Source organism: Hemitrygon akajei, chromosome 3 (assembly GCF_048418815.1).
Source record: "Hemitrygon akajei chromosome 3, sHemAka1.3, whole genome shotgun sequence".
In the NCBI taxonomy this organism is placed as follows: domain Eukaryota; kingdom Metazoa; phylum Chordata; class Chondrichthyes; order Myliobatiformes; family Dasyatidae; genus Hemitrygon; species Hemitrygon akajei.
In genome coordinates, this window is record NC_133126.1 from 36,340,843 (window position 1) to 36,363,722 (window position 22,880).

Here is a 22,880-nt window from a genome sequence, read left to right on the forward strand (position 1 = left end):
AGCAGCAATTTTAAAACATGGAGAGCATTTTACGATCCGACAGATTGGATCTCGACCCTCAATCCCAGGAAGCCGGCGACGCTTTCGAACTCTGGCTAGCATGCTTCGAATCGTACCTGGAGGAGATTCATGTGACTGAGCCTGCCACAATGTGCAGGGTTCTCCTCTCCAGAGTCAGTCCAACGGTCTACTCCATGATCAGGGACCAAACGGACTACCAGGGTGCGATGGATGCCCTCAAAAGGCAATACCGGCGGCCAGTGAACACCATATACGCAAGACATCGCTTAGCGACACGGTGGCAGTGGGCCGGAGAGTCGAGCGCTGAGTTTATCCGGGCCCTACAGACACTCGTGCAGGCCTGCGACTTTAGGGGACTGACGGTGGAACAGCACGCAGAGCTGCTGGTAAGAGACGCCTTCGTTACGGGGATCAGGTCAGTGTACGTGCGCCAGCGGCTGCTGGAACATGCCGATCTTACCTTACAGTCAGTGATCGAGCTGGCCGACACACTGGAGGCCACTCTCCACAACCCTGACGCTGTCCAGGCGCGCGATCTCCTGCCGGCCTCGTGGACGCTGCAGACCCTGCAACCCGCCGGCGAGTCAACCACAGCTGCTGCCAGTCGCAAGACTGCGCAGTGTTACTTCTGCGGACTCGTAAAGCACCCCTGACAATGCTGCCCGGCCCGAGAAGCTACCTGCTCCAGCTGCGGAAAGAAGGGCCACTTCGCCAAGGCCTGTAAGTCCAAACCACGAGCGGGGTCGAGCAGCACCGTGTTGCGAGGCATGGGGGTCGCCGCCATCTTGCCTGCCCACCGCGTGCGAGGAATGGGGGTGGCCATCCTGGTTGCTGCCATCTTCCCTGCCCGCCGCGTGCAAGGCATGGGGGCGGCCATCTTTGTCAGCGCCACTTCGCCCGGCCTCCGACCCACGGGTGTTTACCGGGCACTAAGACTGCGATGCAACTCTGGCCTCCGTGATCCTCGACCAAAGCGCTCCACATCAGCTCGCAAGGTCAATGATGGACATCCTGGTGGAGGGGCACAGGACTTAGCTGCCTGTTTGACACGGGCAGCACTGAGAGTTTTATTCACCCGGACACGGTGAAACGCTGCGGACTCGTGACACGGCCGGTAAGCCAGAAGGTCACCATGGCTTCTGGATCGCATTCCACAGACATCTGGGGGGGGGGGGGGTTGTGTAGCAACATTGGTGGTGCAGGGCACAGAATATCGGGACTTTACGTTACTTGTCATGCCTCAACTGTGTGCCTCTGTGCTATTGGGGCTCGACTTCCAGAGCCACCTGAAAAGTGTGACAATGGAGTATGACGGGCCCCTCCCACCAACCACTGTTAGAAATGCTCAGTTCTGTGGGACTTGGTCACATACCCCGCTACTGACCACACACACACACCGACCCGCACATCCAACCCAGCACCATGCCAACAGCTGCGCTACTGACACCACTCGCAGCCTCTCCACCCTCAAGATCCCTCCCCCACCGCTGTTCGCCAACCTGACCCCCGACTGTAAACCTGTGGCAACAAAAAGCAGGAGGTACAGCGTGGGGGACAGGGCCTTCATTAAGTCAGAGGTGCAGCGGCTACTCAGGGAGGGGATCATTGAGCCAAGCACAGGTCCTTGGAGGGCCCAGGTGGTCGTTCGGACCGGGCAGAAAAATAGGATGGTCGTGGACTATAGCCAGACCATCAATAGGTTCACGCAGCTTGACGCGTACCCTCTACCCCGCATCACGGATGTGGTCAACCAGATAGCTCAGTACAAGGTGTACTCGACCATAGACCTGAAATCCGCTTACCATCAGCTCCCCATCCGCCCGGAGGACCGCCCCTACACTGCCTTCGAGGCAAGCGGCAGGCTCTATCATTTCCTGCATGTCCTCTTCGGTGTCACGACTGGTGTCTCTGTCTTCCAGAGGGAAATGGACCGGATGGTGGACCAGTGCCAACTGAAGGCCACGTTCCCATATCTGGATAACATCACCATCTGCGGTCACGACTGGCAGGATCACGACTCCAACCTCCAACGATTTTTCCAAGCGGCCAAAGCTCTTAACCTTGCCTATAACAGGGACAAGTGTGTGTTCGGAACCACCGGACTTGCTATCCTTGGGTATGTCATGGAGAACGGAGTCATTGGCCCTGACCCCAACCGTATGTGCCCCCTGTTGGAACTCCCTCTTCCCACCACCCTCAGAGCCCTCAAACAGTGCCTGGGCTTCTTTCCCTATTATGCCTAATGGGTCCCTCATTACGCAGACAAGGCCCGCCCCCTGGTCAAGTCCACCACATTTCCCCTCTCAGCCGAGGCCCGCGAGGCCTTCAGCCGCATTAAAGGGGACATTGCCAAAGCAACAATGCATGCGGTGGACGAGACCATTCCTTTCCAAGTAGAGAGTGACGCCTCCGACTTTGCGCTGGCTGCTACCCTCAATCAGGCAGGAAGGCCAGTAGCATTCTGCTCTTGTACCCTTCAGGGCCCTGAAATTCGGCACTCCGCGGTGGAGAAAGAAGCCCAGGCCATAATGGAAGCTATTAGCCACTGGAGGCACTATCTCGCTGGCAAAAGGTTCACCTTGCTGACCGACCAGCGCTCAGTTGCATTCATGTTTAGCAACCAGCAGCGGGGCAAAATCAAAAATGATAAAATTTTGCAGTGGAGAATAGAACTCTCCACCTACAACTATGATATCCTGTACCAGCCTGGAAGGCTCAATGAGCCCCCTGATGCCCTATCTCGGGGAACATGTGCCAGCACACAGCTCAACCGGCTATATGCCCTCCATGCAGATCTTTGCCACCCGGGGGTCACCCGGCTTTACCATTTCATGAAAGCCCGGAACCTGCCTTACTCCCTTGAGGAAATCAGGACGATGACCAGGGACTGCCAAGTCTGCGCTGAGTGCAAACCACACTTCTACCGTCCTGAAAAGGCACAACTTATCAATGCCACCCACCCCTTTGAGCGACTGAGTGTCGACTTTTAGGGCCCCCTTCCCTCCCACCGCAATGTGTACTTTCTTAACATTATCGATGAGTACTCGCGGTTCCCCCTTGCAATCCCCTGCCCCGATACCATTGCCACGTCTGTCATAAAAGCCCTGCGCCAGCTCTTCACTCTGTTCGGATATCCCTGCTATATCCACAGTGATAGAGGGTCCTCGTTTATGAGTGACGAGCTGCGCCAATACCTGCTGGCTAGGGGTATTACTACTAGTAGGACCACGAGCTATAATCCCCGGGGAAATGGACAGGTGGAGAGGGAGAATGCCACGGTGTGGAAGGCCACACTTTTAGCCCTTAAGTCAAAGGGATTGCTGGTCTCTCGGCTGGCAGGAGGTCCTCCCCGAGGTACTCCACTCCATCCGCTCCCTGTTATGCACGTCCACCAATGCCACCCCTCATGAGCGGCTATTTTCTTTTCCCAGGAAGTCTGCCACTGAGACCACCCTACCGGCTTGGCTGACATCCCCAGGGCCGGTGCTGCTCCAGAAACATGCGAGGAGCAATAAATACTCCCCGCTGGTCGAGAGGGTTCACCTACTTCTTGCGAACCCCCAGTATGCCTACGTGGTCTTATCTGATGGGCGGGAGGACACGGTCTCCGTCCGTGACCTGGTGCCCACAGGAGCACCAGTCCCCTACCCTGAACACTCCACGGTGACTATGAACCCCGTACCCACCGTTGTATATACCCATGAGACACCGCGCACGCCAAGCCCTACACAGACTCCTCACGACACTCCCATACCGGGTGCCACGCACACACATGAGGGATTACTGATGCCTAATGGGCTGTCACCTCAAGTCAGGCCGGAGCCAGCACAACCACTGTCTCCGGTGCATTCACCACCGGCACCTGTGCAATCACAGCCGGGGCTACGTAGATCGCAGCGACTGATTCCACCACCTGATAGACTTAACCTGTAAATATACTCGTAAGAAACTTCGCACTGTGGGGACTCTCTTTTAAAACAAAGGGGAGGTGAATGTGGTAAACTATGTAAACGTGTCTGGATACGCCCCTCTGCTGACTGCTCCTGTGGCTCCTCCCACAGACCCCTGTATAAAGGCGATTGGGGCACTGCTCCTCCCTCAGTCTCCGAGATGTCATGCTCCCTTTTGCTGCTAATAAAAGCCTATCGTTCACTTCCTGTCTCCGAGAGTTATTGATGGTGCATCAGGAAGTGTACCAGTTCACAGAAATGGAGGGAGTTTGAATGGAAAAACTTGATAAGATATTTTATTACACCCTCTCAGAAATCCCATTATGATAGTAACCTCCCTATTTGCTGGAGAAATTGTGGAAATCAAAATGCAAATCATCATATTTTTTGGGACTGCCCTGTTATCAAAAACTATTGGAGGGGGATACACAATGCCCTACAAGACATCTTTAAATGTGAAATACCCTTAGAGAGTAAGACCATATATTTTGGATATCCACCTCAAGAATGGTTGAAAGGAGATAAATATTTAATGAATATACTGTTGGTGGCTGGTAAAAAGACTCTTACTAGGAAATGGTTATCACAGGGGAGCCCAGCTTTAAATACATGGATGGAAATTACAATGGACATTTACAAAATGGAGAAGATAACAGCATCTGTTAATCATAAGCTGGAACAATTTGATTCATACTGGGAAAAATGGTTTAACTACATAATGCCTCATAGGCCTGATTTTATTCTCACAAATCAATGAATCTGTTGTAAAAAAAAATCACTCCCTACTTGTACATAGTTCTTTCCTTTTGCTTGTTTTTTCTTTCCACTCTTTTCTATAAGTGTATACCTCAGATAAATACTTTGTGGAGATTTGTGATATATATGATTATATGATATATATGTACAATGCCTGAAATACATCTTATGGGAATGTTTGTTTGATGATGAACTTCAATAAAAAAAATTAATAAATAAAAGAGAGCTGTAGGTGTCTGGAACGTGCTGCCAGCTACGTGCCCTCTAAGCTGTGCAGGTGTTCACACGCTCGTTTTTCAACCAGCACACAAAGGAAATTAATGTGCGCACAAAAGGTTATTTACCTAAAATAAGTTGCTAGTGGAAAGAAGTGGGATGATATTTGGAAACTTGACTTTTTGCAGCATCATTTGGCAAGTAAATCACATTTGGACGGTGTACAAAAGCTCAGGCAACAGAACCCATCATTACCCATTACAGGAGTGCTACGCATGTTACGATTGAGTGCAGATGAGCGAGAACTAAAACGATCAAACCCAGAGGAGGTCAAAATTCTTATCAACAGTGAGTTGTTAGCTGTTAAAATGAATAACTCTTTACATTCAGTTCAACACATTAATGAACATATGGAAAAGTATGTTCAACTTCCAGATAACTAGGGAAGCAAAAATTATGTTTTTGAATTAACTGAGTGACTTAAATATGTATGCAATTTTGTTGTTATTCTGTGCAGTTTTATGTCAAATATTTTGTCAACCTACATAAACTGTGCCATGTGTGCATTCAGAGCACACATACTTCGGTCACAGGAAAAAAATTTGCACAACATAAGATTTTTGCGCACACTGACTAAAAATTAGAGGGAACATTGGCTGCCAGGGGAAGTAAATCATATATAAAAGCAAAGTTTGAGGCATTTAGACAAGTACATGAAGAGACAGAATGGAGGACCAAGTGCCGATCAATGGGAAGAGTTTGAATTGGCATCATGGACTGAAGAGCTTTTGCTCTGCTCTGATGCATAGTTTTCTTAAGCCTATCAAATCCATGAAGTAACTCATTTAGTTCAATACCTAATCTCTATGCATCCCTTTTACCTCAACAGCTTAATCTCTCCCATATATGCCCCTCAATTCTCCTTTGATTCTTTTTGCCATTTACCTAGAGTAAAGGGTTGCCAAATGACATACTAGCCTGCCTTTGGCAATTGAGGATGAAGCTCACATGGTCATGGAAAGAATGTGCAAGTTCTTCTTCAAACCTTGGTTCCTGGAGCTCTAAAGCCACAGTACTAGGTGTTGCCTGATATTAGTTGTGCAGTCTAAGTATTGGGGAAGAGATTCCAATGGAAATATTACAAGAGACTAGATGTATTTTAAAATGGTGTCTGGATGAGCACAACATGAACAGCAAATAGATGTGGCATCAGATAAAATGTTAGAATGATGACCAGGTGAGTAGAAATGTTCTTGCACTTGATGAGCAGTGGGGTTATTTGATTGCTGTGGCTACCCGCAATAAACCCTTTGGTGCAGTAGACTGGATGCAGACATTTGTGGCATCAGAACTATGTTGCGCGTATGATCAGGTTGGAGATGGCCAGCAGCCACAGACTGTGTTAGACCTGCAGTGTGGTCATGGAAGAAGCCCAGAGTCTGGCGAAGTTTGGATGGTGGTGGGGTAGGGAAGGTTACAACTTGAACTGGTGATGGAGATTGGAGTCAGAACCTACATCACACAGTTGATTTTCAGCCCAGAGATCTGAGAATACTAGCTGGGTTGGTGCAGTGTGTGATGTTGGGGTATGGCTGGAGTAAGCTGAGACATTAACTTAGCTGGTTGGTTTCATAGTATGCGCATTTACTTCATTATGGAGATGCTTGTAATTTCTTGCCTCTTAACCATTTAGGTAGATAATCTTGATTCAGATGTTCATTTTTACAGGTGTTGAGGATAAGATGGGAAACATTTTTTAAAAAAAAGTTAACTAATTGATCAAATCATTGGTAGATGTAATTTATTTCCTGTGCGTGGAGCAATTCCTTCATAATTTTGGTTTTGTTTTTCTTGTTTTCCTTGCAGATATTTGATATTTCTTGGGATTTGCACCAGCCAAACAAAATGATCAGCTGTGGTGTAAAACACATCAAGGTACAAATGAAGAAATTGGTGCATTTTCATGTTTCTTCTTTCCTCTGGCCTAGAATAATTATCTGGACATTCCACGTCAAAATTCTTTTTGAGTAAATGGTTATTAAGCAGATGTATTCCCTGTTCATCACTTTATTCAGCTGACTAATTTTACAACTTTCTGTAGCTCTTAGTCCCATACAGTAGCTTCTCCCCAGCCCCCAGTGGACAGCGATACAGCCTATCAGAATGCTCTCCACCATACATCTATAGAAGTGCCAAAGCAAATCTCTTCAAACTCCTAAAGAAGTATTGTCACTGTCTTGCTGCCTTTATAACTGCATTGATATGTTGGGACCAGGTTAGATCCTTAGATCTCAACACCCAGGAGATTGAAATTGCTCATTCTTTCCACTTCTGATCCCTCTGAGGATTGGTGTTTGTTCCCTTGTCTTGCCCTTCCTAAAGTCCGCAATCAGCTCTTTTGTCTTACTGACGTTGAGTGCGATGTTGTTTCTGCGGCGCAACTCAACTAGCTGGTCTATCTCGCCTCTGTACACCCTTTCATCTCCATCTGAGATTCTACCAACAATGGGTGTATCATAGCAAATTTATAGATGGCATTTGAGCTATGCCTAGCCACACAGTCATGGGTATAGAGGGAATAGAGAAATGGGCTAAGCACACACCCAAGGTGTGCCAGAGAGGAGGAGATATTATCTCCAATCCGCACAGATTGTGGTCTTCTGTTTAGGAAGTCAAGGATCCAATTGCAGAGGGAGGTGCAGAGGCCCAGGATCTGTAGCTTATCGACTGTGGGAATGATTATGTTAAATGCTGAACTATGGTTAATGAACAGCTTCCTGACGTAGTTCTGGCAATTGGAGTGCAGCCCAATGTGAAATTGATTGTTTTCAAAGGAATATGGAGCTTATTATTGGCATTGTGAGAGAGTACACACCTCTGAAATGTAGGAGAGTCCAAGTACCCCAGAGCATGATTTACAGATACAGATCTCATATACAGGTACAACAGATAATTAGAATTGAAAATTATTTTAGCATTGACAGCCAGGAGAATGGAATACGAAAGTGAGGAGGTTTAGCTTCATTTATGAGTTGTTCACATTAGGAATGCTGTTTTACTATTTGTTTTCATTATTTAAGAAAATTGTTTTTCCTGGAAGTAATTCAGAGACCTACTACCAGTCTGATACCTGGAATGTTAGGTGGGCGGGGGAGAGTTGATAGTTGAAGGAAAAGGAAATGGACAGTTCAGACTTCTATAATGTAGAAGAGTAATAAAAACCTGATTGAATCATTTAAGTTGCAGAAGGAAGATGTAGAGATTATTTCTTTTTGTGGTACAATCTAGAGCTGTTTTAAAGTACAGTTTTGTTTGTTAAAAAGGGAAGTTAATGATTTTTATTTTGCTCTCAGGGCCATGAGGTTTTCCTCAAAGGCCAGTTGAAGGGAATTTATCTACTGTAAAACCATTTAGATACTTGATAAGCAAGAAGTGAAAATCGCTGTGTATAGATAATGTTGCAGAGCTAAGGTTACAAATTAGATTAGATAAGGAGGCTAAAGATGCTAAGATGCCAACTCGTGCTAATTCATATGAACTGAAACCTGAGCCGCCTGCTATATTCTTAATTCTGAGTGATTAGCGTACTTAAATAATGCACCAAATTATTTTAAGTAATCTTAATAAGATCCAAATCTCTTGAACAAAGATTTAAACAGAATTATGATCAGAGTAATAGGAATTAAAACTATACTTCCTTAGACTTCAATATTTTATAAACCTAGATATATCTGGTTCTGAAATCCAAATTGAGTAAAAAAGTAATTATGAAAAGGAGCTAACAGAGCTTTGTCTTCCTGTCTTGGATAAATCAAGCAGCGACAAAGAAGTAGATTCTTTTCATCATAGGAAGCTTATTTTAATTGGAAAGTTGCAGACTGCTGATGCTGGAATCTGGAGCAAAATCAAACTGCTGGAGGAACTCAGTGGATGAGTGGCTCTGTGGAAGTAGAGGGATAGTTAACATTCAGGATTGACATGGTGTCTTGATCCAAAATGTCAATAATACCCATGCCTCCATGACTGCTGACTGACCATCTGAGTTCGATCAGTACTATGCTTTTAATTCAGTTATGGCAAATTCCGTTAAGTTTATTTAAGCAAATGTCAAGTCTGTGTCTACAGAAATGAAAGGAATAAATCATGCAGGTATGTATCAGAACATAAAGCTTCTGCAATTATGTAGAGTTCCTTGTCCAAAAAAACTTCCTTTCCAAAATTTAGTCTTTGTTCATAATAATACTGATAAATTTACTTTTGAAGTCGGTGTTTTTGAAGAAATTGGGAATAGACTGTTCTTCCCCTAAAGCCTCCTCTTCAGTTCAACACAATAATAGCTGATCTTCATCTTCAGCATATCTTCATTGGCCCATCTCATCAATGCCAAGCTATTTAATCTGTATACTCCCATCACCCTGCAGCAGAACCATAGCCCCCATACCTCTACCATCCATACATCTATCCAAACTTCTCTTAAACTTTGAAACTGAGCTTGTGTGCCCCACTTACGCTGGCAGCTCATTTCACACTCTCATGACCATCTGAGTGAAGAGGTTTCCCCTCATATTCCCCTTAAACATTGCACCTTTCACCTTAACCCATAACCTCTGGTTGTAGACCCACCCAACCTCAGTGGAATAAGCCGACCTATGCCCCTCATTATTTTGTATACCTCTATCAAATCTCCTCTTAATCTTCTACATTCCAAGGAATAAAGTCCTCCCTATTCAATCTTTCCTTCCAACTCGGGTCCTCTAGACTCAGTAACATCCTGGTAGAATTTCACTGCACTCTTTCAAACTTGTTTTCATGTTTCCTGTAGGTAGGTGACCAGAACTACACACAATACTCCAAAGTAGGCCTCAGCAATATCTTGTACAACTTCAACGTAACATCCCATCTCCTGTACTCAGTATTTTGACTTATGAAAACCAATGTGCCAAAAGCTTTTTTTACACCCCTTTCTACCTGTGATGCCACTTTTAGGGTATTATGGACCTGTATTCCCATATCCTTTTGTTCTACAGCAGTCCTCAGTGCCCTGCCCTTCACTGTGTGAGACCTATCCTGGTTGGTCCTATCAAAGTGCAAAGCCTCACACTTGTCTGCATTAAATTCCTTCTGCCAGTGTTCTGTCCATTTTTTTTCCAGCTGATCCAGATCCCTCTGCAGGCCATGATAGCATTCCTCGCTGTTCACTATGTCCCTAATTTTGGTGTCATCCACAAATTTGCAGAGTTGTCTGTATCCTCTTGAAGCTTCTTTGTAATTTCATGATGATCTGAATTCCCATGTTATTTTAGATCATCAGAAAACTGAAAGCTTAATTTAATCTTTATCATATCCTTTATTACAGATTCCAGTTTATTCCCATCTATAGTGATGTCACTCTATCAGATCAGTAGTTCCCTGTTTACTTTCTCTCTCCTTTAGAGATTTGAGTCTCAAATGATATTTTCCAATCTGCAAGATTCATCTGGAATCTGTGAAATGTTGAAAGATGCTAACTAGAGTTTTGCCAATTGGAAAACCCTTGGGATTTGTTTTCTGGGTCATTACTTCATTATTTTCTTTACTCATTTCTTTTTATTTCTCATCTCTTTGTCTTGCTTTCATGTTTGCACTGTATCTTGGATATTCTTTTGTCTTTTTGAAGAAAGGCATGAAGTATTTATTTAGCTCCCCTAACATTTCCTTGCTCTCCATCTATGTCTGTAAAGAACCCATATTTTTCCTCACTAGTTTTGTTTCTTTTTGTGATAAAAGCTTTTTTAGCCAGCTCATATATTCCTTGTTGCTTTGCTCTCCTATTTTCCTTTATTTTATCCTTTATTGAATTCTCTAACACTACCACTTGAAGATTAATCACTCCCTGGCAGGTATGCTATGATGACACCTGTTGAGAAGTCAGAAAGATCACATGTATCCATAAATCTAGAAAATTATTTTTGGTTTCCTGATTTTTATCCAGGAGACCACTCTGGCTCAATACAATTTTCAACTGTTTAAAATCAAGGACAAGGTTGGGCAATGCACCATCAATAAATATTTGGTCATAACATATATTAGCAACGATCACCTCAATTTTGCAGTCAGCAGTAAATTTGGAGATTTATGGGCAACTTTATTGCCTGTGTGATGTGAACATCCCTGTCTTTAATGAACAATGTTGTCATTTAGTGCTGCAGATGGAATACCCATTTCACATTGCTTTCAAGTTGGCCGAGCACCAAGTTTCATTTAAAGAAAATCTGACCACAGCAAACCAGGAAGGAAAAAGCACAATTTTCAGCTGATTTTGAATACTTAATGGTTTTAGAATATTGAAACAAATGTCATTCACTTATTTGTCATCACAAATTCTGTAATCTGCCATCAAACATGCTCCTTATTTAAAATGTCTTGGCACTGGGTCTTACAACAGAAACAATCTGGAAATAGCAATTTCTGTACATTTGTTATTGAAAGTTATAAATCCTTTTCTTTTCCTTTTCCAGTTTTGGAATTTATGTGGGAATACCTTATCAGCAAAGCGGGGTGTATTTGGCAAAACTGGAGAGTTCCAGACTATTTTGTGCCTGGCCTGCGCACGAGATGAGATTACTTATTCAGGAGCATTAAACGGTGACATTTATGTGTGGAAAGGGATTAATCTTGTGCGAACTATCCACAACGCACATGGAGTAAGTATGCATGTTTGGAACTGTACTGCTCTGAAATGGAAATGTGCCAAAACAAGGCTTTTGTCGACTACTTTTAATTAATTTTGTGGCTTCTCTTGGAAACTGGAAATCCAATATCTGAGAGTGACTGATATTTGTAGCTTCTCTTGGAAAGTCAACAACAACATTTCATTTACTTCATTGAAATTTATTCCACCATGTATGCAGCTTTCATGTACAAAATTTCGGTAATGAAAGCTAAAGATAAGCAAAGGGTCTAAAAGTATCTGAGAACACTTTAAAGTTTTGCATATGTGACGATTTTTTTAAATTGATTTTTTTATGCATTTTCTACAACACTACAGATAAGAAAAAACCCCAAACCAAAATAAAAAAATTAATACAGTGCAAAAATAAACATACAATAATAATATAATACAAAAAAGATAATTGAGAAAGCACCCAAATTGAAGTCATGTAAAGTTAGTATCCTCCCCAAGCCCCACAACAAAAAAAAACTCCAGACCAACCACAACACAATATAGAGAATATAAATCAGGACATTCAAACCCCCAAAACTGTAAATACACTTGAAAACAGAAGATAATAATGCCTACTACCAAAAAAAAGAGCTGAAAGTAAGGGACTGGAAAAAAAACCTTAATTAAGAGGAAGGTTATGAAAGTACTCAATAAAAGGTCCCCAGACCTTATGAAACTTTATATCCGAATTAAGAATTGAATAATGAATTTTTTCAAGGTCTAAACAGGACATAATATCATTATTAAGCCATTGAGCATGTGTGGGCAGGGCAACATCTCTCCATCTAAGGTGGATTAAACGTCTAGCCAGGAGAGAAGCAAAAGATAATATTCGACACTTAGTCGAACTCAAACGTATATCTGTCTCACCCAAAAAACCAAACAGAGCAGTTAAAGGGTTAGGTTCTAAGTGGTGATTCAGAATACAGGATAAAGTTATAAAAACGTCTTTCCAAAATTTCTCTAAGCCAGGACAGGACCAATACATATGAATAAGAGAAGCCTCGCCCCTTTTGCATTTATCACAAAGAGGACTAATATTAGGGTAGTGACGATATTCTGATGAAGGGTCAAACGATGAAATGTGCTTTTTCTCCTCTCTGTGACAGATGCCAATAGGCTTTCAGTTTAGAAAAAAATATGGAATTGCTTTTGATTATACATGTTTAAAAACAGTAGTCCCAAGCTGGGCAGATGAATGGGGAATGGTGGGAGGTGAAAGAGGATCTATGGTTGCAGAAGTGATGATCTGGGTCTATTCAAGCCCCACAGAGTTTTACTCAATAGCATATCTAATTATTTCCAGTAAGTTGCTACTTAGACAATCAGCCTGAATGACTGGTACAGGAAATGCTCCAGAGGAGTGAACATCATGGTTGCAGGTAGTGGCCCAGTGCTGGGTTGCTGAATCTCTAATGGCATAGGGGTTGCAAAGATTGTGCCAAGAAAGGGATGGAAGAGAAGTGAGGGAGAAATGTGAGTTGGGGGCCAAAAGGGGAGGTACTTTCCCTTCTATCTTTAATCTCTTTCACACTGCAGAACTTGGGGCCACCGTTGCATGACGCTATTGCACCTCAAGGCGTCTGAGTTCAGAGTTCAATCCTAACATCCTCTGCCAGGGGTTTGCACATCTTTCCCCCTCCCCCCCCCACCACCACCACCACCTTGGAATAGGTGGGTTTACCTCAGGTACTGTGGTTTCTTCCCACAGTCCAATGACATACCAGTTAGTGCATTGATTGGTCATTGTAAATTGTCCCGTGATTAGGCTAGTGTTAAATTGAGGGTTGCTGGCTGTGTGGCTGGAAAGGCCCTTTCCATGCTGTATCTCTAAATAAGTAAACAAATAACTTGCAACACTTTAGCTACATGGATTTCTAAAGCCTTTTAGTCTTATTTGGTCAGAGTTAAACCTGAAAAACTGATGAAGTGTGACATGCAACTTCACAGTATTGAAATGACCAAGTCAACTGCAGGATGTAGGTTACAGGTTTGGGGCCTCGATCTCATATACAGTTTGAAGCCTTACTGCGAGCACTCACCTACATTGCTTCACTGACTACATTCAACAATATTGTTCTTTTTATAAAAAATTTACTCTGTCCCTGTGTTTCTGCATTCTTTCTCCAGTTTCATGTGGGGAAAAAAATTATGTGGTGTTTGCATAGTTCGAATCAGCTAAATAATAAGCCTTGCCATTAAACTACTGTTTAATGCCCCAACTATAGCAATATATGACTGTTGCTGTTTATTGTAGTATTTGTAAATGCACATTAATAAAATGTCGAAGTACTTTCTCTGAAATTCTGTAAATAAAGACAATGTTTTTTAACTTCATAGGTGTATCAAACTAACAATATTTACAAATTCATTCAGTCAGGAATCTTCAGTATGAATGCCTGTGAAGAGGGATTTGCTACAGGAGGCCGTGATGGTTGTGTTCGCCTTTGGGATTTAAGTTTCCAGCCTATCACTTTAATAGATCTCAGGGAAACTGATCAAGGATATAGAGGTAAAGATAACCTGTTTCTGTTGAATATTTTTATTCCACTTAATAGCAAAGATTACTGAATGAGACAGCACCTGGATTATGTAAGGGTATATCTTAAGTTAGGCTAATGTATGTTTTTTTTAAGTATTTACTGTTTGCAAATCTTGCATCTTAAATTGAAGGCATTTGTAAATTTATTCCAAAAGATCTTGACCATGATTTTTGTGGAATTTGTTAATAAATAATTCTCCCCTTTAAAAACCTTTTCTAACTTGGAAGAGGTCAGAGAATTAACTCCTGAGCCCTCTTCCGTCATCCTCATTATCCTTCAATTGCAATTCAAACAATTCAGTCAGTTTTATCACCTGCATGACGTGAAACTTGCTTTGCAGCTGTGGTACAGTGCAGGCAATAAAATCTAAAAATTACTACAACACTGCAAACAAAAAGGGAATAATGTGGCAATGTACATGGGTTCATGAACTGTCCAGAAATCTAATGGTGGAGGAAAGGAAGTTATTCTTAAATCTGAGTATGTATCTCCTGGCTCCTGAACCACCTTTATGGTGGTAATGATGAGAAGAGGGCATGTCCGGATGAAGAGGGTCTTAATGATGGGCGTCGCCTTCAGGTATTGAAGATGTCCTCTGGTGGAGAGGCTTGTACCCGTGACGAGAGGAATGAGTCTGGAATCCTCTGCAGCCTTTTGCAATTCTGTGTTTTGGAGCCTGTTGTGAGTCCATTTGTAAGCTTGTAGTGAGAAAAATGATAGCTATTTTTCTATGGTTCTTTCTGTTGGCTTACAAAAATATTTTATTTCAGGTAATAGACTTTTTTTGCAAGTACCCGAGTAGTTGGGCAAGGAAGAGTTAATAAGATGAGGTGATTGTCCTTCACTAGAGTTTAATTCAGGAGAGTGAACAAAAATGTGTTTCTTTATCACCAGCAAAGTGAATTCCAGATTGTGTAGTATTAATCCATTTTTGGTTTCCCAATGTTTAAACCAAGTACTCCAAGTAGACAAAGACTATCAGGTTACCAATGGAGTTAATTCTAGTTTTGAAGACCTTGACAATTAATCCCTTTGAAGAGGTTCTTAGCCTCCCTCCCAAAGAGAACCAGGATGGGTTTAATGGGTATGATCAAGAGATTCTGAAACCGATTAACCACAAATTTAAGGTATTCCCAGAGATCAAAAAGCTCCCAATGTGTCGCAAGGGAAAATTAAGAGCTCTACACATAAATGAATGCCGAGCTGCAACAGAAAATCTGAAACCTACGCTCTGTCTGCCAGAGAAAGCAGGATCTCCCAGTGGCCACACATTTTTATTCCATGTCCCATTCCCATTCTGGTATGTCTATCCATGGCCTCCTCTACTGTCAAGATGAAGCCACACTCAGGTTGAAACATCTTGATGCTTTTGCTGTCTTTGTCACCATAGCGTTGCATCTCACTTCCCTGATCTTCCCATAGGATTGGAAATAATCTACAGAACTAAGTAGAAACTGTACAGTCTCGGTCACTTCCACTCCAAAGGTCAGGACACCCCAGTCTCCATGGTCAAGCTGTCCAATGTAATTAGAGGCTGACTCTCCTAGTCAATGTCAACTTATACAGTGAAACTTATGGGATGATTAACCTTGCATTTAACATCTACCAATCTGCTGTTCAACACCACCCTCTGACCATGGAAAACGGAAACATGTTCCCGATGTTGGGGGAGTCCAGAACCAGAGGCCCCAGTTTAAGAATAAGGGGTAGGCCATTTAGAACAGAGTTGAGGAAAAGCTTTTTCACCCAGAGAGTTGTGGATCTATGGAATGCTCTGCCTCAGAAGGCGGTGGAGGCCAATTCTCTGGAATGCTTTCAAGAAAGAGTTAGATAAAGCTCTTAAAGATAGTGGAGTCAAGGGATATGAGGAGAAGGCAGGAACGGGGTACTGATTGTGGATGATCAGCCATGATCACAGTGAATGGCGGTGCTGGCTCGAAGGGCTGGATAGCCTACTCCTGCACCTATTGTCTATTGTGTTCCATTTCCTTAATCTCAGGAGCCCCCTCAGTGAGGGTAGATAGTGATGCATTTCATAAGTGCCTTAGAGTATTAGCATGGCACTAATTGAGATCAGGACTTCCTTAAGTTTCAAAAAAATGGTCCGATTCAATCCAGAAATGTCAGAGTAAATGATCAAGACTTCAAAACTGGAATAAATATCATTGCCTATCAGGTAGTAGTGGCAACCCCTGTGTTTGAGACATGAATTATTTGCAGCAGACACCTCACAACACTGTAGTGATGCCATCAATGCTATATCCAAAAAATGAACCACCGATCCACTGGAAGGATAAGTAAACCAATATCAGCATTCTCTTTCAGCCCCAATTGCGCTTGGGTTTTGTTGAGTAAACCTAATGCATTCGTGTGCCTAACACCACCCCACATAAAAGACCACTTCTCCCATGACAGAGTTCCACAGAGACCTTACCTGACGGATTGAAGAAAAGAATCAGAATCTTTCTCAAAACTATCTTGGCAATATCCTCACAAACTCTTGGAAATTTCTAGCTTCTGAGCATTTAGCAGAAAAGGAGCATTTAATGTGGCACTGAGAGCCTAAAGTCCGTACATCGGAAGTGCAGACGCTCAGGAGAAATGGCAGAAGGTGGCAAGAACAACAAGTCAGCATACACAGAGTAGGTGCAGTTGCTAACGGACTGGTGCAGAGCCAACAACCTGTCTTTGAATGTGAGCAAAACAAAAGAGATGGTTGTTGACTTCAGGAGAGCACGGAGCGACCACTCTCAACTGAACATTGACGGCTCCGCGGTAGAGAGAGTTAAAAGGACCAAATTTCTTGGTGTTCACCTGGCAGAGAATCTCACCTGGTCCCTCAACACCAGCTCCATAGCAAAGAAAGCCCAGCGGTGTCTCTACTTTCTGTGAAGGCTGAGGAAAGTCCATCTCCCATTTTAATTCCATGTCCCATTCCCATTCTGATATGTGTTGCATCATGTAGCACCATGGTCCTGAAAAAACATCGTCTCATTTTTACTGTGTACTGTACCAGCAGTTATGGTCGAAATGACAATAAAAAGTGACTTGACTTGTTACCTGCCTACCTACTTCACCAATTTACCACCCACCTGTAGTGGACAATCTATGAATCCTATGTTGACCTCATCAGTCCCCTCAGAACTGTAAGTTATCATCGATCCCAAGGATCAATGTAAGAAATAGAAATTTGGATTTGCTTTAATGGAGTTGTACTGACTGCAATTGCTTCTTCCTGGACTGTAGAATTAAAGTAGATCTGTAATAAGTAAATTTGTAGTCAATGGGACTGAGTTCAGCATGTCAATTTTTTTCCCCATGAGTAATGGAGTTTCTCTGTTCTTTCATATTGTGTGAAATGTGGTTATTTATAGTGATTAAAAATAATTTGCATGATGTAGCCCAAATGTTTACACTATGTAGACAAGTGAATGGTTCTTATGAATTAATGCTACTTGACATGCAGTGTTACTTGTTTTGGAGACCTTGATGTGTCTTTAGAGTGTATGTTTTTGGTTTCTCACCAGAATTCTGAAAGACGTATGAAAATCTTTGTTATACTCTGAATGCTTGTTTTGTTGTTGTGCAGGACAATTATATAGCAATGTGAGCTTTTCATGAAACTTGTTTGAATTAGCATACCTGAATTAATTTTTCATAATAGCTAATTAGCTGCTAATTTCTCCACAAGCGAAGTAATCTATTTTGGACTTCAGGATGAGAAATCTTGGTCATTCACTATGACTAATTTAGTTAGTACTTTATGAAATATTTACAAATTACTTGCATCAGCCAAGAAATTTAGATAAACTGCTGTACTTACAGTGATTTATGCATTTGAAATGTGCTTCTTTCCAGAGTGGAACACAATTGAGACCATTTTTGAATTGATTTGAACCACTTCAAAAACTTGAGAGAGTCTTGATCTTTCAAGTCCTACTCTTACCCCAATCATTACTTCATCAATAGCCTAACTCCCCACCAACACACCCCAGATAATAAATGTGCTTCCATTGGAACAAAATGAGGAAAGGTTAGAATGGGAAAATAAGGAAGGTACAAATAGAAGCTCTTATTTCCATCTGTCCTCACTGCAGAGGAAATGGAGCGAAGACATTAACAAAATTGAGTGAATCAGGGATTTTATAATAGTCAATATCACTTAAGAGACAGTACTAGAGACATCAGGAAGCATGAAATTAGCCAAAACTCTGGACCAGAAAAGCCATGTTCATGTTTCTAAGAGGAAAATGTGGAGGATGATTGCTTTAATAATGTTCCAAGATGCTCTGGCTTCCTAAACAGAATCAGTAACAGGTTTATTATCAGTGACGTGTCATGAAATTTGCTGTTTTGTGGCAGCAGTGCAATGCAAGAGATTTTTAAAAAATACTAAGTTATGATTTAAAAAAATAAATAGTGCAAAAAGAAATGGTGAGGTAGTGTTCATGGGTTTATAGACCTTTCAGAAATCTGACTGCTGAGAACAAACTGTTTGTAAAACATTTGAGTGTGATTCTTCAAGCTCCTGTACTTTCTCCCTGGTGGTAGTAAGTCTTCTTCCTATACCTTTTTGCTAGTGGTGATGAGAAGAGAGCATGCCATGGTTAGTGAAGGTCTTAAATATTGGATGCTACCTTCAGAAGATATTATTAATGGTGGGGAGGCTTGTGCCTATAATTTTGCTGGCTGAGTCTAAAACCCTCTGAGGCCTCTTTTGATCTTGTGCTTTGGTTCTTCTTTACCAGCCTGTAATACAACCATCCAGAAAGCCACGATACAGCTGGAGAAATTTGCTAGTCTTTGGTAACATACCTAATCTCCTCAAATTTCCAATGAAGTATAGTCACTGGTGAAGTTAGCAAATGTAACAATGCTATTAAAGAACAGGGAGATCAAAAATGTGGAACTAAAGTCAAGTTATCTTTACATCTGTTGGCACAATGCAGGAATCCATTATTAATGTGTGATAACAGGACACCTAGCTAATAATCTGTCAGGCAATCAACATACTTACAATATATTAAGGGAAGTTTGTTTTACAAATCTAATAACACATTTTGAGAACATAATTTGGATCTGGATTTTCAGAAGGCAATTGCAATGTTTTCCACACAAAGTTGTGTAAATTACTACATTGGATCATACAGTAAAGGCACATGTTTTTCTGCCCTTGAAACTCTTTAAAATAAGGAAATAGTCATTTTGGTCTGCATTGTCACTTGGAGCTGCCATAAGCTGTAAGCTGTTAACGATTGATGATTTTGAAAAGGCAATATAATGTATCTAGCTTTGCTGATTCAAGTCAAGTGCACTGCGATGTGGATACAGGGAGTCTGGATGCAGATTTAGTTATGCTAAATTTTGGACAGGATGACAAAACAGGAGCAACTACAGCAACAATCTCGAACTTAGAGCAGTACAGTCAATTTAGCCCACAATGTTGTGCTGACCTTTTAATTTGCTCTAAGATCAATCTGATCCTTCCCTCCCACTTAACCCTCCATTCTTCACTCATCCATGTGCCTGTTATGAGTCTCTTAGGTATCCTTTATGTATCTGCCTCTACCACTACTGCTGGTAGTGTGTTTCATGCAGCTATTTTTTAAGACAAAACTTTGGCTCTGACATATCCCTTACACTTTCCTCCCACCACCTTACAATTATGCCCCCTCCTATTAACTATTTTAGCCCTGGAAAAATGTCTTTGGCTGTCCACTTGATCTTTGCCTCTAATCTGCCAGAAGAATTCCGTGGCTTGAACAGCTTCTGTAAGAGAAAAGGAAATACCAGTGTTTCATCTCGAAACCCTGCTTCAGGACAAACGCAGGGATACAGTGACGCTGTGCAACTTAGTAAGAAGAATAAAAACAATATTAAATAAAGACTAGTAAATTTATGTGTACAAAATGCCCTTATTGTCCGTTGGCCCCCCAGATTCATGCAAATTTGTTTTTATCATCTATAATAATACCATTTGCCTGAATAAAGTCTGTATCTTTTAATGCCTTAGTCTGTCTGAATATCTCTCAAACAATAATTGCATGTGATTTTACCCCACTCTGTTACCATAGTCCAGATATCAACCAATCTGTTTTAAAACAAAAGCTTGCCGTGTCTCTTTAAAACTCCTTCTGCTTACAGTTCTTGTTTGTAGTACCCTGACCATGGGGTGAAAGACTATCTAACCCCTTACAAACCAAGCCTGTCCAATCTCTCTTCCTAAATGAAGACTTCCAGTCCTAGTAAGACCCTGGTGAATCTCCTATGCACTCTCCAAAGTTCAAAGTAAATTTTTTTATTGAGGAACACGTGTGTCACCATTTTCTTGCGGACCTTCAAAGTAAATACAAAGAAACAAAAAACAAGCATGATAATAAATATGCAATAAATATTGAGTACATGACATGCAGAGTCCTTGAAAGTGAGTCCATAGTTTGTGGGAACAGTTCAGTGTTGGGATGACTGAAATTATCCCATCTGGTTCATGAGCTTGACGGTTGAAGGGTAATAACTATTCCTTAACCTGGTGGTGCGGGTCCTCAAGCTTCTGTACCAACTTCCTGATGGCACCAGTGAGAAGAGAGCATGGTGGGGATTCTTGATGGTGGATGCTGCTTTCCTGCTACAGCACTCAATGTAGATGTGTTCAATGGTGGGGAGGGCATTGCTCATGATGGACTGGGAATCCACTACATTTTATAGGCATTTCTGTTCAAGGACATTGGTGTTCCCATAACAGGCCAAGATGCAAGCGGTCAGTATACCCTCCACCACACATCCGTAGAGGTTTGTCAAAATTTTAGATGACATACTGAATCTTCACAAATTCCTAAGGAAGTAGAGGTGCTGCCATGCTTCCTTTGTAATGGTACTTGGGTGCTGGGCCCAGGACAGGTCCTCTGAAATGATAATGCCAAAGAATTTGAAGTTGCTGACCCTCTTCACCTCTGATCCCCTGATGAGGACTGGCTCATGGGCATCCAGTTTCATCCTGAAACCAATAATCAGCTTCTTGGTCTTGTTGACATTGAGTGTGAGGGGCTGTTGATGCGGCACCATTCAGCCAGATGTTTAAATCTCCCATCTATATACTGATTCATCATCACCTTTGATTTGGCCAATGACAATGATGTCATCAGCAAACTTAAATATGGTGTTGGAGCTGTGCTTACCCACACAGTCATAAGTGTGAAGTAGAGCAGTGGGCTAAGCACACAGCATTGCTATAAATGCTAGAAATGCATGAAAATCCCAGGAGACCAGCAGTTTCTGTGATATTCAGGCTACCCTGTATGGCACAAACAGTCATTCAGCAGTCAAAGTCACTTAGATTATATTTGTTCCCCATTCTGGTGTTTGGTGTGAACCTCTTGGCCATGGCTGCATTAACGAGCTGGTGTACCTAATAAAGTGGCCATCCACATCCACCATCCTCACCACCAATCAGTGTAGCGTCTGTACACTTACTTATCATGAGTTCTACATTCATGACCAAGTTAATATATTGTATATATTGCAAACTCCAAAGGTCCCAGCACTGATTGGTAGTCTGTGACCAATAGTGTATGAAACGCTCTGGTTCCGTATTATAGCTATCAGAAATGTAAACATCCACCACTGCCATCTCCCTCCTATTCCCAAGGTGGTTTTGTTTCCACTTAGCTCGTGTCGCTTGGATCCTTTGTTCATTAACCTTTTTGTACCAGCCTACCATATGGGACCTTCGCAAGTGCCAAAGCAAAAACTATATAAACAATATCTACCACTCTGACTTCTTCAATCTTCTTAGTGACCTCCTAGGGAAAAAAATCTCATTCGAATTAGTGAGGCAGTATTTCCCTGCACCAAGCCACGTTGCTTATTCCTGAGCAGCCCTCCCTTTCCAAATGAACATAAATGCTATCACTTAGAATTGCCTACAGTAATTTCCCTGCCACTACGCTTTTAAAAGAAAGAGCAGTACTAGTTATCCTCCAGTCTTCTGGTACCTCACCTCTGGCTAAGGAAGATGCAAAAGTCTTTGAGGGCTGTGTCTAATGAAGTATCTGTGTTCAAAAAGGATGGTCAAAAACAGTTGGAAATAGAGTAGTTATCAGGAATAAGCATCACTTAATCAACTAAAGATTATTCTTTATGGACTCAGATGAGGATTCTTGTCTGAACAGCTTGAATGATTTTATCAAAGTTGTTCATTGTCGTTGTTTATTGTATTCACTGGTTCAGTGAAAACTCACTTGCAGCAGCATCGCAGTCATGTGACATCATATAAGCAGCATCCACAAAAAAAACAGATTATGCACAACTTTTTTAAAAAGAACACAATTAGAACAAAAAGTCTATTTCAGTCCAAAGTGATCAAATTGATCATAGTGTTGCTAGACTGTAGTAAACAAAGGTTAAAGAACCAAATAGTTGAAGGGAAGTAGCTGTTCTTGAACTTAGTGGGACTTTGGGCTTCTGTGCATCCTGCCCAATGGTATTTATGAGAGGATGGAATGGCCTGGATAATGAGGATCTTAGATGATAGATGGTGTCTTGGGGCAACATTTCCATGTGGATACTACCAATAGTGGAGGGGAATGTGCCCAAACGATGTACTGGACTGAGTCCACTACTCTCTTCAGCTTTTTGGGCTCTTACAGATTTGAATGCCATGATGCGACCAGTCAGAATGATTTCAGCAGTGCA

The 22,880-nt window shown here is 42.1% G+C and overlaps 1 protein-coding gene across 1 annotated transcript in view; it reads left to right on the forward strand.

The window, feature by feature from the left end:
- Positions 1–22,880, forward strand: part of LOC140724863 (echinoderm microtubule-associated protein-like 5) — a 192,151-nt gene that overhangs the window by 43,042 nt on the left and 126,229 nt on the right. The window contains exons 4-6 of the mRNA XM_073039574.1: positions 6,810–6,878; positions 11,441–11,626; positions 14,023–14,158. Coding sequence (XP_072895675.1) covers positions 6,810–6,878; positions 11,441–11,626; positions 14,023–14,158 — 391 coding nt within the window. The remainder of the gene's footprint in view (positions 1–6,809; positions 6,879–11,440; positions 11,627–14,022; positions 14,159–22,880) is intronic.